At 42.9% G+C, this 15456-nt stretch overlaps 1 protein-coding gene across 1 annotated transcript; it reads right to left on the bottom strand.

Annotated features, from left to right (window-relative positions):
• Nucleotides 1-2978: 2978 nt before the first annotated feature.
• LOC130481978 (ubiquinol-cytochrome-c reductase complex assembly factor 6-like) lies at nucleotides 2979-3253 on the bottom strand. The gene is given in 2 exon segments (XM_056854769.1): nucleotides 2979-3048; nucleotides 3050-3253. Coding segments are annotated over 2 exon segments (198 nt in total). The 5' UTR covers nucleotides 3193-3253; the 3' UTR covers nucleotides 2979-2993.
• Nucleotides 3254-15456: the final 12203 nt, after the last annotated feature.

Consider the following 15456-nt stretch of genomic DNA (forward strand, 5'->3'; position numbering starts at 1 on the left):
GGCTGGTGCCGGCAAAGGCGAACGCTCGGATCACTGCTTCCCCGAGGCAGTATCTAAGCATTTATTTATTTAAATTTTATATTGGTTTTGTCCATGTTTTAGAAAAGGAAAGGATTTCTGCCGGAAATCCTAAAGGCGTGCAGTTGAGGTTTCTGCATGCCTCAAACATTACTTGTCCTGGCGAGCAGAGAGGGTATGTGTGTTGGGGGGCGGGGAGGACTGCATAATATGTTGTTAGTGTGCAGCTCTTGCCAATTGACTCTGTTGTCAAGTTTGCTCATCCCCAGCAGAAGCCACCTTTACTCTAGGTATCAGCCCACCAACTGCATCATCGTTACAGAAATGTTGCTCGACGAACAAAACTTCTAAAGGGTCCTTCCAAATTCATCTATCACCAGTTACGCCACAATTCAGTCCCAGTGTCTTGAATGGAATCTGCGCATGAGTAATTTTAGGACTATAGCCGAACACTGCATCCAATGAAACAGAGCCAGGGACTCATCGTCAGAGTCTCATAAATACCGTGAAAACACGTGATCGGGGAATCAGTAGATATTTCCAGTGAGGTGGCATGACAGTGCTTAATAGCCCTTCAGAACTAGATTGTGTTGTATATTAAGAAGTAGTTTGCCTAAAATATTTCCCACACTGAATTTTTATGGCCAGATTCTGCTCTTAGCTGTGAACATTCTGAACCTAATCACAGTATCCCATTGTGGGTAGGGATTATCGATATCAAGAGAATTCAGTGGAACAGTGCATCATCTGTCTTCCTGATGTAGATAATATTTTTAAAAGTGAAGACTGAATTTAGACACAGCATACTTCCGATTTGTATACTGTGCCGGGGATGACTGAGACCATATTGCTGGGTGGCAGCCCCATGCACCACAGATTTATAGGGCCAGAAGCTTGACCAGTAGAAATAAAAATAATTTTGGTCTTATTGAAATCAGCGGATAATATAGACTGCTTCTGCTCCTTCCCATCATTCGTTTGGTTACTGGTCGCTTCCAGTTTAGCAACTGGCTGGATCATGAATGCAATCATGGATCAGTCATGGTGGATTTCCCCATCCATTTATTTCATTGCATGGTTGACTTTTTAAACAGTCCCTGTAGGATAGATAGTCATATGGGACTGAGTTGTGGGGAGCTGGGTTGTTTTTTTAAAGTTTTGCTGAACTTCTATTTAAATAAAACAAAAATCTAGTGGCACCCTTAAGACAAACAACATTTATTCCAGTACAAGCCTTCATGGGTCACAGAGAGCCCTGTAGTGTAATTCACATGAACATTTGAAGCTGCCTCATACTGAATATAAGGTCCATCAAAGTCAAAGTTATACTTGGTCCATCAAAGTCAGTATTGTCTACTCAGACTGGCAGGGTCTCAGGCAAGGGTCTTCCCACATCACCTACTTGCCTAGCCCCTTTAATGAGATGCCGGGGATTGAACCTGGGACCTTCTGCATGCCAAGCAGATGCTCTACAAACTGAGCCACAGCCCCTCCCCTAATTCACACCAAGCCTTGACTCTTCCCTCCTCAACCTGCCCCCTAAATATTCCCTGGTATGGTTTTCCATCACATATCTGTCTGACGAAGTGGGCTCTGACCCACGAAAGTACATGTTGAAATAAATGTTGTTAGTGTGAAGGTCCCACTAGATTTTTGTTTTATTTTTATATGGCAGCTACCCCTTTGCAGTGAACTTCTATTAGTATGTTGTACCAGAAGGTTTCAATCTTTTTTCCAAAGATGAGGAAATTAGTAGCAGCAGCAAAATTGGATCCCCCAGAAGAGTTCACACCTTCTTTATCTTCAAGGAGCATACTGTTTGTACCAAACCTGGGACAAACGGCAGGCAGCTTGGGAAAGGAGAAGGAGGAGAAAGATCTGCTCCAAACACACCTTCTACGAACACTTCCAGTGCATCCAACCAAATTCCTTGAAGAAATAAGAGGAGAAGACTGTTGCTGCTAGTCCAGTGATGTTCAGATTACAACCTGTGGGGGAGACATTTTTTAATTCTGGCTCAAGGTAATGGCTTGCTTCCAAATGAGGGCCTTTATGGAAGGGATGAAGTAAGGAGAATTAGCAGGTAGAGAAAATTCAGACAATTGCCCTCTGCCTTTTATACAAATACTTGCTCCTTTCACATAATAGCTTGCACAAGAGGGGCTGGGTAGAGTTTGCAGCAAATTTTCTCTCCCACTCTTGTACTCTCCCCACATGCATCTCACCATCTGTGTTTCCCGCCCCTCAGGAGTAGCTAGGATATAAAAGCTATGTTGAAAAGGAGACACAAAGTGGAGAGGAACTTAAGAAGAGCCCTGCAGGATCAGACCAGTGATCCAGCATCCCGCTCACGCAGTGGCCAAACAGTTACTCCACAGAGCCGAGGCCTTCCCCTGATGTTGCCTCCTGGCATTGGTATCCAGAGTCTTACTGTGTCCAATTGTGGAGGTCCCCTTTAGCCCCCATGGCTAGTAGCAGATGATTGGCCTACCCTCCATGAATCCGTCTAATCCCTTTGCTTGTGGCCACTACATCCTCTGTCAGAAAATTCCACGTTTTAATTACTTGTTGAGTAAAGAAATATTTCCCTTTGTCCATCCCAAACCTACCGCTCATCAACTTCATTGGATGCTCCTGAATACTATATCTGGTATTTTAAGAGAGGGAGAAAATGTTCTCTCTGTCTACTGTATCTACCCTGTGCCTAGTTTTTTGTTTTGTTTTGTTTTTGGTCTGAAGAACAATCATGATTGAGCAATGTTGAGGGTACATTCATAGTGGGCCAGAGTTGAACATGATTCTTTGGTGGCAAACAGGCTACAGATGTGACAAAATTTGGCTTTTGTAGAAAACAGGCACACGATATAGAATCAAAATGTACTTGAATATGTTACCAGAACCAGTGCAAACATTTTTTCCCCAAAAAGTTCAATCATAAATAGCATCAAAGAGCAGTTCATGGAGGAATGACATAGTCATTGTTGTGAGGGCTGAGCTCGGTCATTTCTTTTTTTAAGACCTACGAGTTCTGAGTTCTCCAGGTTGGGGAGGAATTTCAGGTATTGTGAGATCAGGCCTGTAATATCTATGGACAACTTCTGCACCAGCAAACATAGCCAACATACTTGCAGTGAGCATTTTCCGGTAGCGAGGCCAAGGCACTCCTGCAGGCATGGCAAAGAAGAGCCTGCATCAGCTCCTGACAATGCAGTACTAATGCTGGTTATAAACTAAAGGGAAGACATAAAGGTCCACCAAGAACGCTCAAAAGAGGTTCTCTTGGAGCAGATGAAGAGCCAGTAAAGACCTTGTAGAGTAAAGGCCTGTGCATAGTTTTTTTAAACTTCATAAACTTCTTTCCCTCTCAGGCTCAGCAAGTTCAGTCCTAGGGGTGCCAGGCCTCCTGCTATATTGGGAGACCTCTCAATATCCTGCTGCTTTGCCTCTTGTAGCATGAGGAAAGGAAGGAAATGGAGTGCACACCTGATGTCACTTCTGTTTTAACCATAGAGTTTTTGTAAATTCTAGAGCATCTAATGACATCACATCCAGTTTTTACCAGCCGTGACATCAGCATTCCTGCGTGCCAGGCTTCATCCTCCAATTTTTCCTGGGACTTGTTGGCTGCAGCCTGACAACCCTATTCAGACCCCATTAGCATGTACGTAAAGCTGGGATTTTTTGTTCCAGTATGCAGTAGCTTCAGTTTTCTTTCACCATCCTGAATAATTTTGTGTCATCTGAAAACTTGGCCACTATGCTGCTATTCCCCCAGTTCCAGATTTTTATAAGAACAAAGAAAAGATCAGCAGATGTTTCCATCTTTGAATCCCTGTCATTCATAGTTGCTTGGATCTAAGTCTTTTTTGCTATCTTCTCAGAAGTACAACTATCAATGGAGTCCTGGCCCTCACTGGTGCACATCTCTTCTATGACTGTAAGGAGAGATCATCGACAGCCCTTTCCCACAAACCAATTCCATGTGGATTTTTGTCTGCAAGGTGGCTGCATGCGCACACACAAAATATTTAGGCTTACACTGGGGGAATGGGCATAGGAATGCACCTGAACTGAGGGTGCAATTTATATATTGGGACAGTGGAAGCTGCAAAGTAATTGTAAAGGCTGTTATGTTTGAGCTTGTACAGAATGTGACCCTTCTCAGTCTCAAATTATAGTTCAAGACAGAAACGTTGCTTTCAAGCAGGCCTCAGCTCCTATTCAATGACTTGATCTCTGAGGGGAGGGTTGCCAGGTCCCTCTTTGCCATTGGCAGGAGATTTTTGGGGCAGAGTCTGAGGAGGGCAGGGTTTGGGGAGGGGAGGGACTTCAATGCCGTAGAGTCCAGTGGCCAAAGCGGCCATTTTCTCCAGGTGAACTGATCTCTATAGCAGGAGATTGTAATAGCAGGAGATCTCCAGCTAGTACCTGGAGGTTGGCAACCTTATCGGAGGGTGTCACATAGGGTTTTTTCCTCAGCTAAAATATATATAAAAACAGCCCGTTGCAGTGAAAATAAGACGTGTTAGAAATGAATAAAGGGACAGACAGACAGACACAGTGAAAGAGGTATAAGGGACAGTGTATAAAAGCATTTTTTCTGTCCTCTTTAGCTTGGCCTCCTTCAAGGTCATTGCAATGAATGTGTAGCAAACAATTCCCATAAAATATCTGAAACGCTAAGGAAGGAAATTCACTGTGGGATGATGGGCCACTTGTGTTCCTCAACTTGGTTATCAGTAGAGTTTCCTGTGCTTCATTGTCATGGCAGCACAGGAAGTGGAAAAAGGCAGAGTCAGGCTCCCCTCCCCCACATCGTAAGGTTGCCAACTCCTGGTTGGGAAATTCCTGGAGGTTGGGAGGGGTAGAGACTTGGCAGGCGGGGTATGGGGAGGGGAGGGACCTCAGCAGGGTGTAATTCCATACAGCCCACCCTCTAAAGCTGCTTTTTGGCCCAAGGGAGCTGACCAGGAGATCTCCAGGCCCCACCTGGAAGTTGGCAACTCTACCTACATGAGACGGGTTTTTTTTTTTTTGCAGTAGCAATTTAAAGAATGAAAGAAAAGATTTTTTTTTTATAAATGGTGTGAAAGAAATTCCTGCTTTGATTAAACATTTATTGATACATTCGGGTGGGAGGCTTCCTTCCCCCAAGCCATTCCTGTAGTCTAACAGATTGCAGGCTTGTACATCTCAGTGAACATCTGCTGAATAAAATGGGTTTGGGATCTGATGGAATTAATCACTTACTGCCTGTCACTTACACCTCCTTTATCTCACTCACCATGTTTCCACCGCTGGAGAGAACCCCTTCCTTTGCAGAGCAATGACGAGATACCTACTGCCACCAGACACAATTACTGTTGCATGTTGTTGTCAGTACGCAGATGGGCAGCTTTGGGGGCTGTGATCGGTGGTATTTGTCAGTTTGAATATAAAATCACATTCATATGGAAAGACTTTCTTTAAAAAAATATGCCATATAAGAGAACAGACTATCTAGTGGCTTCAGATCTTAACAATACTAAGCAAAATGTTACACCAGGTGAAAGAATTTCACTCTATTTTCACTGGGGGGGGGGATTACTACAACTACTAGGAAGAAATAAATGTCGTGTGTTCATTTAGTCTTAGGGCATCTGTGTAACAGGTAGCTAGATGCCAGCCTCATATGAATTGTAGAGGGGAATAATGTAATGAGAATAATTCTCTGGAAAGTGCTAAGTTTGACCCCAGCTGATAGAAGTGGGAAATGGGGTATACAGTAGGGAAGGAGAACATGGCAGTACTGTTGCATGCTTCCCAGCAGCCATTTTGTGTGCCACCTTGTATTTATCTGGCAACAAGTTTTGGGTACACCTACTACCCTCCCTCAGGATTCCTAGGATCAACAAGCTTGGGGAATTCCTGACTTGGCTGGCATGGAATAAGCAGTACAATTAACTTTGCATGTGATTATTTGTTGACACCCCCCCCCAAAAAAAGCCATGTACCGCAGTGTAAGTGCAAACACTGAATGGCCCTATACATCATAAATGACCAATGGTCCATGTCCAATGTACTCCATTTTTTCTCTCTTCATGGCAGCCAATGAAATCTGCTACAAAAGACTCAGTACAGTTCACTCAGTATACTTCAGTGGTATATTCAGCCTCACATAGAAACAATCAGTATGTCCATTTGTCTGTATAATTTCAGCTTGTTCTCCACTCACACATTTAAGCATTTGGGAAATGTCTTAATTTGTTCTTATTCATAGCACAATCTCAGGGTAGCCATTTGGTCTGCAGTAGAACAGCTAGATTCGAGGCCAGAGAGTCAGCGTGGTGTTGTGGTTAAGAGTGGTGGTTTGGAGCAGGGGACTCTGATTTGGAGAATTGGGTTTGATTCCCCACTCCTCCACATGAGGCCAGCTGGGTGACCTTGGGCTAGTCACACTCTCTCAGCCCCACCTACCTCACAGGGTGTCAGTCGTGGGCAGGGGAAGGGAAGGTGATTGTAAGCTGGTTTGATTCTTCCTTAAGTGGTAGAGAAAGTCGGCATATAAAAACCAATTCCTCCTCCTGCTGCTGCTTCTACTTCTTCTTCAACAGATCATGAGAGGGAGGGCACCTTGGCCATCTTCTGGGCATGAAGTATGGGTCACTGGGGATGTGGGGGGGAGGCAGTTCGGAATTTCCTGCAATTGTGCAGGGAGTTGGACTAGATGACCCTGGTGGTCCCTTCCAACTCTATGATTCTATGATTCTTCTTCGAGGCGAACAAGAAAAAATCTTGTTGGTCTCTAAGGTGCTACTGGACTCAAATCTAGCTATAGCACAGTCTGTAATGCATTTCACAAAGGTAACTTGGTAGCTCCTATAGGTAGCTCCTATAGCTTTACCAAAACAGTCACCCTTTTTTGCTGTCTTAACTGCACTGTATCTTAAGGATCCTTTTTTTCAAGGTGAAAACCTGCATTGATTTTTTAATGTGCACCAATAGCTAAATGGCAAGTATCTGCAATAAAACTTCATGTGTTGTATTGCATTGTTGTATGGCATAGCCATGCCTACCTAATGCAGCCTTGCAGTTAGACAGTTGCCCAAAGTGAACAATTATTCTTTCCAGACCAAGCGATGAAGCTGCCTTTGTTTTGACCTTTTTTGTATTTATCTGCAAGTCTGTAGTATCAGCAAAACATCCAGAAGGGGTACATCCGAGATCATCTAGACACTGTTACTTATAATTTACGCAGATAGATAAATTAACACAGGCATTTCGTGATGGCTTCTATTGATAGTTTAAAACCAAAGGATCAATACAATGCACTGCTGTTTAGCTAGATAAAAACAGTAAGGTCAATATATCCCTAGGAAGTTCCTAAATCTACAAAAGTAGCCTTTGGCAGCAGGGTGGGGCGGAATGACCGCATCCCCCCATTTCTTGCCAGCACTGTCTGTACCCAGAGTTGACTTCATCTCTACACATCCATTTTAATGGCTGAACGGTCTGGAGCTGGCAGGCTAGCTTGTCAAGCAATCAGTAGAGGGGGCTGGGATCCTCCATTGATTCTTCAGCTGCCTGACCTTACAGTGATCTCACATGGGGCAAGCTCAGCATACAAATGTCAGAGTTAGAAAAGAGAAGCTGGAAAAGATTAGAAATGACATGAGACTTTGTGTTTCATTTTAACGGCCAAAATAAAGAAAGATCACCTGGCTATGGTGAAAAGCTTTAGGTTCCTCCCCCCCCCCCCTTAACATAAGTTTGCTTTCGGAAGGAATCTAATTCATATTTATTGAGTCCAGAGCTGGGAACGTTAGAAGAAGCAGAGTTGGTTTTTATATGCTGACTTTCTCTACCACTTAAGGAAGAATCAAACCGGCTTACAATCACCTTCCCCTCCCCACAACTGATACCCTGTGAGGTAGGTGGGGCTGAGAGAGTGTGACTAGCCCAAGATCACCCTGCTGGCTTCATGTGTAGGAGTGGGGAAACCAACCCGGTTCACCAGATTAGAGTCTGCTGCTCACGTGAAGGAGTGGGGAATCAAACCCGGTTCTCTACCACTCCAAACCACCGCCCTTAACCACCACACCATGCTTGTTCTCTAAAATTAGTTATTTTAGGTGAATTAATTGGAACAAACATGTATGATTATGTGTGTGTGTGTGTGTGTGTGTGTGTGTGTGTGTGCCCTGCTGTGTGAGTGGTGGCCAGTTGGAAGAAGGAACACAATCAAATTCCATCTCTATCTGATGGGGCTCCAGCAAGTTGAAAAGTTGCACCCACCCATTGCCATTTTTTATTCTTTAACATTTTTTATTTATGTTATTTTTTAACATATTCTTTAACATATTTTTATTCTGTTCTGAATTCCTCAGAGGATGCACCCTTGTGGTCCTATCACGTGCCTACTTTTTCATATGCATTTGCCGTATTGTGAGAGTAAGAAGAAGAAGAGCTGTTTTTTATACCCCACTGTTCTCTACCTTTATAGAGGCTCAAAGCAGCTTACAATCACCTTCCCTTCCTCTCCCCACAACAGACACCTTGTGAGGTAGATGGGGCTGAGAGAGTTTGGAGAGAGCTGTGACTAGCCCAAGGTCATCCAACAGGCTACATTTGGAGAAGTGGGGAATCAAACTTGGGTCTCCACATCAGAGTCTGCCACTCTTAATGGCTACACCATTCTGTCAGTAAGAACTGACAAAAGTGCTTGACTAATGTCGCCGAGGCTGTAACAATATTTTTGGTACCTAAATTCAAAGGAAAAGTTCATCAAGTACCCGCCCACCCGCACATTTAGCATATTTTAAAGAGCTAGAAAAATTGTCTCTTATCTCTGTTTACGTGAAAGGCTCTTCATTCTTCAGGCTGTCCCCAGTTGCATCACAAATAGGATTCTACACGTGGAAGACCCACATGGACCTGTGGGGGGCATCTAATTTTCCCCTCCACCAATATTTCTTCTTTCTCTTCCCTGAAATCCCAGATAGCCTCTCCCTTTTTTCCTGCTTTCTTCTCCCCACCCACTAGCTAACCTACCGTTATCACCCCTGTCCAGATTTCCCTCCCCTAGGCAGCCTCTGCCCAGGAAAAAACTATGGCTGAATTGCTCAGTGCCAGTTGCCAGTGTTGTATTGGGGGGGGGTACAAGTATTTGAAGGGAGGGGCACCTCACTTGCCCTTATATCCTCCTCCCCGAACTCCTTCCCTCCTCCTGGCAACCCCCATATTCTCACCTTTCCCTGCTTTTATACCCTGTTCTGCTCAGTAATGGGGACCCCAAAGCAGCCTACATAATTCACCTCTATTTTATCATCCCAGTCCTATGAGGCATGTTAGGCTAAGGATGTGTGACTGACCCACGGTCACCCACTGCACTTCCACAGCAGAGTATAGAGATTCAATCCTGGGTCTCCCAGAGCCTACTCTGAAACTAACCACCACACCACGCTAGGCTTTTGTGGGGTAGCAGCTGTTGAACAGTAGCAAGCATCCCGGGTAAGCCATGCAAGTCATATGGTTTCAAATTGCCTGTTGGTTGCTGCCAGGCCTGGCCCGAATGAGTCCTCCCTCAAAGGCCAAAACAGTCCTGGAAAGGACAATTCCCCCTCCAACTGCCTTTTATTGACAGAAACTAAGGCTTAAAGTTTGGCAATACTGTTGTGGCTGCCTAGCAACCTCCACATAGAGGACATTTGTTTCTTAAAGCTAGAGGTGCTACTTCTATTATTTGGGGGTAAACCCCCATGTTCATTTTTATTTTTTTAGATTTCAGATTTTTTTGCAAACCTGGAACTTTTTCAGGTTTGTAGAAATATCTTTCTTGTCTGTCGATGGCTCCTTGCTGAGAATTAAATGTATTAATGTAAGAGGGAGGGGTGATTTTAAGTGATTTAAAAATGGCATTCAGCTGTTGTTCATTGATGCTCTTTTATGAACGAATGGTGCATTTACTATTGTTTCTTGTTCTAGTTAATGGACATTAAATTCACTGCTCTTCTGGTCTATGTGATGTATTGATCCAGTTTTCCCTGTGAACCAAAGCACTGATGAAATTTGAATTAAACTAGATTAAACAAATATCAAAATGTGCAGTATAATTTTTCCCCATTAATTGGAAAAAGTATGGAGCAGAAGAGACTATAAGTTATCTGATCTATAAAGAATGTTTGCTAAATTCAAAGCAAAATTAAAAAGTGTTGAAGGCAAAATTAATTTGTTTGCACAATTCATTAGACAACGTGTTCATCCAGAGAAAAGATCTCCTGTCTCCCCAAAGGAAACATAAAAGGTGGTGCAAGAAGGGTTATGAACTTTAATTTTTTTAATTAGCTAAAGACATTTGGCATTTCAACTGGTTATAAGCCAAATACAAATTAGTAAGCATAACATTGTTCTTATGGTGGAACCAAGAATACATTTGTACTCAGCAGTATACTGACCACTGTACCAATATAGTTCATAGAGGGAGAGTATATTTTAAATTAGGACAAGCAGTTGCAACTCTTATAGAGATTCATGTGGGACCGCATCGTAAAGAACTGGAGCAATATCAGCATGCATGAGCAACCAGGGCTGCAATGGTAAGTGTGCATTTGTAGAAAACAGTCTAGCTGTCCCACTCTGCTTGCCCCCTTATATGTACCAAAATCCCAGTAAGGGCTACTACCCCATTTCTGCCTTTGTAATGCCCCCACAGAACCCACATCAAGGCTTCCCTGGCCTGCTTCACAACCTTCCAGACCATTTGTGATTTACACAAACGCCATTTGTGAGCCTTCGTGAGCCTCAAGAAGAAGTGGGATTCTTCCATTGCCATGGCAGACTATACATTTCTTTGTCTGCCAAGATATGGGAGAAGAGGGGGCAATCAGTGGGCCATGCCTTTTGGACTGCCATTTTGGCACTGGTGTAAAGATGAAGACTTCTGATCACAAGTCAGTTCCATGGAGGGTTTTTTCCCTTGTAAAACTGTGCATAATTTAGAACTGATAGTATATTTGATAACTCAGGTACAATACCGTGTTTCTCTCTTGTCATTGAGATAATGCAGATTTGTGGTTCACATGCAAAGATTTCCATTTTCTGAGTTCTTCAACTGATGGGGAAAACTCCCCCTGTAATATGTATAGGTGTTTATTAAAGAGCTCACAGATCTCTAAAGATGTGTTCTAGTTGTGTAATGATAATGATGATGTAAACTATGAAACTCCTCAAGTCTAGGTGAGTCAGTTGGTTGTTGTTTGCTTGCACAGGGTTTTCGTCTTGTAGCTCTTTTTGATTTAGCTAACTTGCAAGGATACCTGCACTGCCATGTTTCACTCCCAACATTTAGTAACCAGAAGAATCTTCCTGATCCTCCACAAATAGCTGCCTTTCGGAGAGGCTAAGTGAAATCCACCTGAAGCTGCAAGCAACTATTTTGTCATCTTTGTAAACCAAATGAATTGGCACTATAAATTAATGCTCAGACAAGTAAGAAAATACTTCTTAAAAGAGAAAGTAGCTACAATGACCAGAATAGCTAATCTAACTAGTAGATACTGGGAGCATAAGAAGAGCCCTGCTGGATAAAATCAGTGGTCCTATAATAATCCCTTAAGGCTCCTGTGTGGGTGTCTATTCTCTTTTTTTAATTAAAAGGTAAAGGTCCCCTCTGCAAGCACCGGGTCATTCCTGACCCATGGGGTGACGTCACATCCCGACGTTTACTAGGCAGACTTTGTTTGTGGGGTGGTTTGCCAGTGCCTTCCCCAGTCATCTTTCCTTTACCCCCAGCAAGCTGGGTACTCATTTCACCGACCTCAGGAGAATGGAAGGCTGAGTCAACCTTGAGCCGGCTCCCTGAAACTGACTCCCGTCGGGATCGAACTCAGGTCGTGAGCAGAGCTTTTGACTGCAGTACAGCAGCTTACCACTCTGCGCCACGGGGGCAGACCTTTTATTAGACCTTTTAAAATTGTCCAACACATTACAATGACCAGTCAAGGTATATAGGAACTGAAAGAATTAGGCTTGTCTAATAGGGAGGCGATTTGGCCATCTGAATAACTAGACACACAATAATTTCTTTGTGCCGTAGTCACAGTGAATCTCAAAACTCCCTAATCAAAACAAATACACCAAAAAGAGGGGAATAAAAATGCAACTCAAAAATTGAATTAGGTACCACAAAGGTTGAGCAGAAGCAATCTATTTTCATTTTTCTTTTCTCAGTAATCAATCAACACGTGGCTCGTTATAGCGACAATTGTTCTTGGTGTTTACTATGTATCTATGTATTAGTGACCACTGAAGAAAGCGCATTGAGCCGAAACCCGTTTGGTCTTGTTTACTGTGATTGTGGTCTTATTTGTATGTCGTCAACTTGTGGATATTCATTTGTATTATACCGCGTGCATTGAGGACTACTTAGTCTGGTGATTTCAGTCTAGAGCCTAAATTAAGGGACTATGTTTTTAATTTGTTTCAAGTGCTCTGTACAATAAATTGATTTATTTTAATGCATGCTTACCTTGTTTCTGCTCAACCTTCGTGGCACCTAATCCACGTTCCCTGCAGCCGCACGACAGTGCTGAGGATGGAACGTCATTGTAAAAGTCTGAGGGGGCCTAGTTCAGCTCAGTGTCACAGTGGGGAAGAGGCAAAGCTCCCGCAGTGTTTTCCAGAGCAAAAAATGGCCCAGAGAAGAGTGTATGCCCTATTTTGGAGCTACACGTGCACGGAGTGCTGCATGTGCAAGCCCAAAATGGGGCACATAACTCCACCCTGTTACTGTTTTGGCTCAGGGATGCAGCTTAGGGTGAAAGCAGGAGCCCCGCCTCTTAAGCCATGGTCCCAAATTAAATTGGGTCCTTTCAGAACTTTAAAACAATGTACCATGCAGTAGTTGTGTGGCTCTAGGGAAAGAATGTTGTGTAGTTGGCCCAATGATGCTGAAAGCACAGACGCCAGAAAGGTACACATGAAGCTGCCTTACACTGAATCAGACCCTTGGTCCATCAAAGTCAGTATTGTCTACCCAGACCAGCAGCGGCTCTCCAGGGTCTCAAGCAGAGGTCTTTCACATCACCTACTTGCCTAGTCCCTTTATCTGGAGATGCCAGGGATTGAACTTGGGACCTTCTGCATGCCAAGCAGATGCTCTACCACTGAGCCACAGCCCCTCCCCTTGTCAGTGGCTAGGGGTGGGGGCTCAGTGTTACCCCTCTGCCAATGACTAGCAAAACTGAAATAAATGCTATTATGCAAAACAGCAAAAAATAAACAATGCAAGTTAGTTCTATTTGAATCATTCGTGCAGATCACAAAATTCCATTGCCTATGTGCAGATTTTTAAAGTTTTTTTAAAGACAATTTTATTTTAACAAACACAAACAAACAACCATAAAAACATTAAAACATAAACTCAATATAACAATATATTCAAAGCTTGCCATTCAAAATTACAATTCTATTGTCAGCCTTGTTGAATTACATTGCTCTTTGCTTATAACACATTTTTCCATATCTGTTGGCACATTTATTCCTTACTTATTGCCTAAAGCTCTCTCATTTTATCTAAGTTTGATTCAGTTCCGTTTCAAATTTCTATCTAGATAACTGAAAAAAGGCATTCTATTTTCCCCGAAATTCTGAAATGGGCCAACTGTGTATAAAAGATGTCGGTTTTGCCATAGTTGCGCATTCTATTAATTTATTAATCCATTCATCTAAATCTGGGCATTTCTCTGCATTTTGCTGCATACACCACTCTTGCCGCCATCACCATATACTTAAATAGTTCATTATATGTTTTTTTTTTAATATTGCTTGGTAAAATATTAACAACATAATTTTCAAGTCCATCACAAAATTGAAATGCAAAAGATTTTAAAAATTGTCTTGTATCATTATCCAATATTTCCTTGCTTTCTTACATGTTCACCACATATGGTAAAATAGTGGATCACTCGGTCGCCATGTTTTTCCCTCCCCGATATTTTTAAAGTTTTTATCATTGAATGCGCACATTGATATGGCTGCATCATAATAGCCCCAGAGGCAGGGTGGTTGTGGAACGTGCTGTCAAGTCACAGCTGCCTTATGACGACCCCGTTGGGTTTTCAAGGCGAGAGACATTCAGAGATGGTTTGCCATTGCCTGCCTCTGCGCAACAACCTTCCTTGGTAGTCTCCCAGCCAGGTACTAACCAGGGCTGACCCTGTTTAGCGTCTGATATCTTACAAGATTGTCCTAGCCTGGGCCATCCAGGTCAGGGCCCCCAAAGGCATACATTCCTCATAATCCTAAATGCAGTCATACATGTGGTTACAATGGCAACAAATGAGTAGCAATTTCTATTATGGTAATAGCTGTGCCGCCTGGCTTGCCCCAGCTCCTGTTGGGGCTCATTTTTAGTGGAAATTCAGAAGGCTGTCAAGCTAAAATTAACGATAGTTGGAGTGAGAAGGGACATGTGGAAATACGATCCACACTTACCCTAAGACAGTAGAGCACTCAGCAGCTGTCAGTAGTTTTCGTGGGAGCTCTTGCTCCCTTGTTAAAAGACAAGAATTTAAATGATAAAATAGGCCTCAATAAGTTCTGCTTTTTGGTTTTCTTCACTGATTCTCTCCCCACCTCCAGCCTTATACCCTTTTCTGTCTAGATAGCTGGAGATACATGCGCACATATATATTTATATATGTGTACATACCTATTATATGTGGATTCTCTTTTCATGGTTCAATTTGCCACATTGTTCTCGTTTATTTTTGTTGCAACGAAACCTTATAAATAAATTATCATAATTGTTAACAATAAGGATGGCAAGAGTCCTTGTGCCTGTGTGGGTGTTTTTTCTCCTTGTGGTACCGAAAAGCAGGGACTTGACATCCTTCAATTTCTTTACTGTATAGAAGCCTGCACAATCCCGCACCTTACAGTGGAAACCTGCATCTTATAGTGAATAGAAGGAACTCCTAAAGAGGCTATTCATTCTGGGCATAAGGAAAGAGAAGGATTCTGGTTTTGTGAACTGAACTGTGACCGGACAATACCTCTCTAGTCACCAACCATAGCCGCCTTACCCTGTCAGCCTCTGAAGCCGAGAAAGTAGATGATGGCATTTCAACAGCTAAATACTTGGCCATAAAACAAATTGAAGACCTGCTCAGTGTCTCTCATTCCTCTAGGCCAAACCTGTTTTCAGACCTAGAGTACAAAGAAGCTCTGCTGCCATCTTCTAATTTCTGCACAGCCAAAGTCTTTGCCCTGTGTAAATTATTTCTTGTTGTATCCGCAACACCCTCCATATCTGTGCATGTATACACACGTGTATGCAAAATTTCTTCATTCCCGAATCAAGTGAAAGGTAATGGGGGGAGGGGGGTCACATTAGCCCATATTGAATCTCAGTAGCTACATATTCTTCAGGCCAACTCATTCACAATGCTGACAAAATGG

The sequence above is a fragment of the Euleptes europaea genome, chromosome 8 (genome assembly GCF_029931775.1).
Source record: "Euleptes europaea isolate rEulEur1 chromosome 8, rEulEur1.hap1, whole genome shotgun sequence".
In the NCBI taxonomy this organism is placed as follows: domain Eukaryota; kingdom Metazoa; phylum Chordata; class Lepidosauria; order Squamata; family Sphaerodactylidae; genus Euleptes; species Euleptes europaea.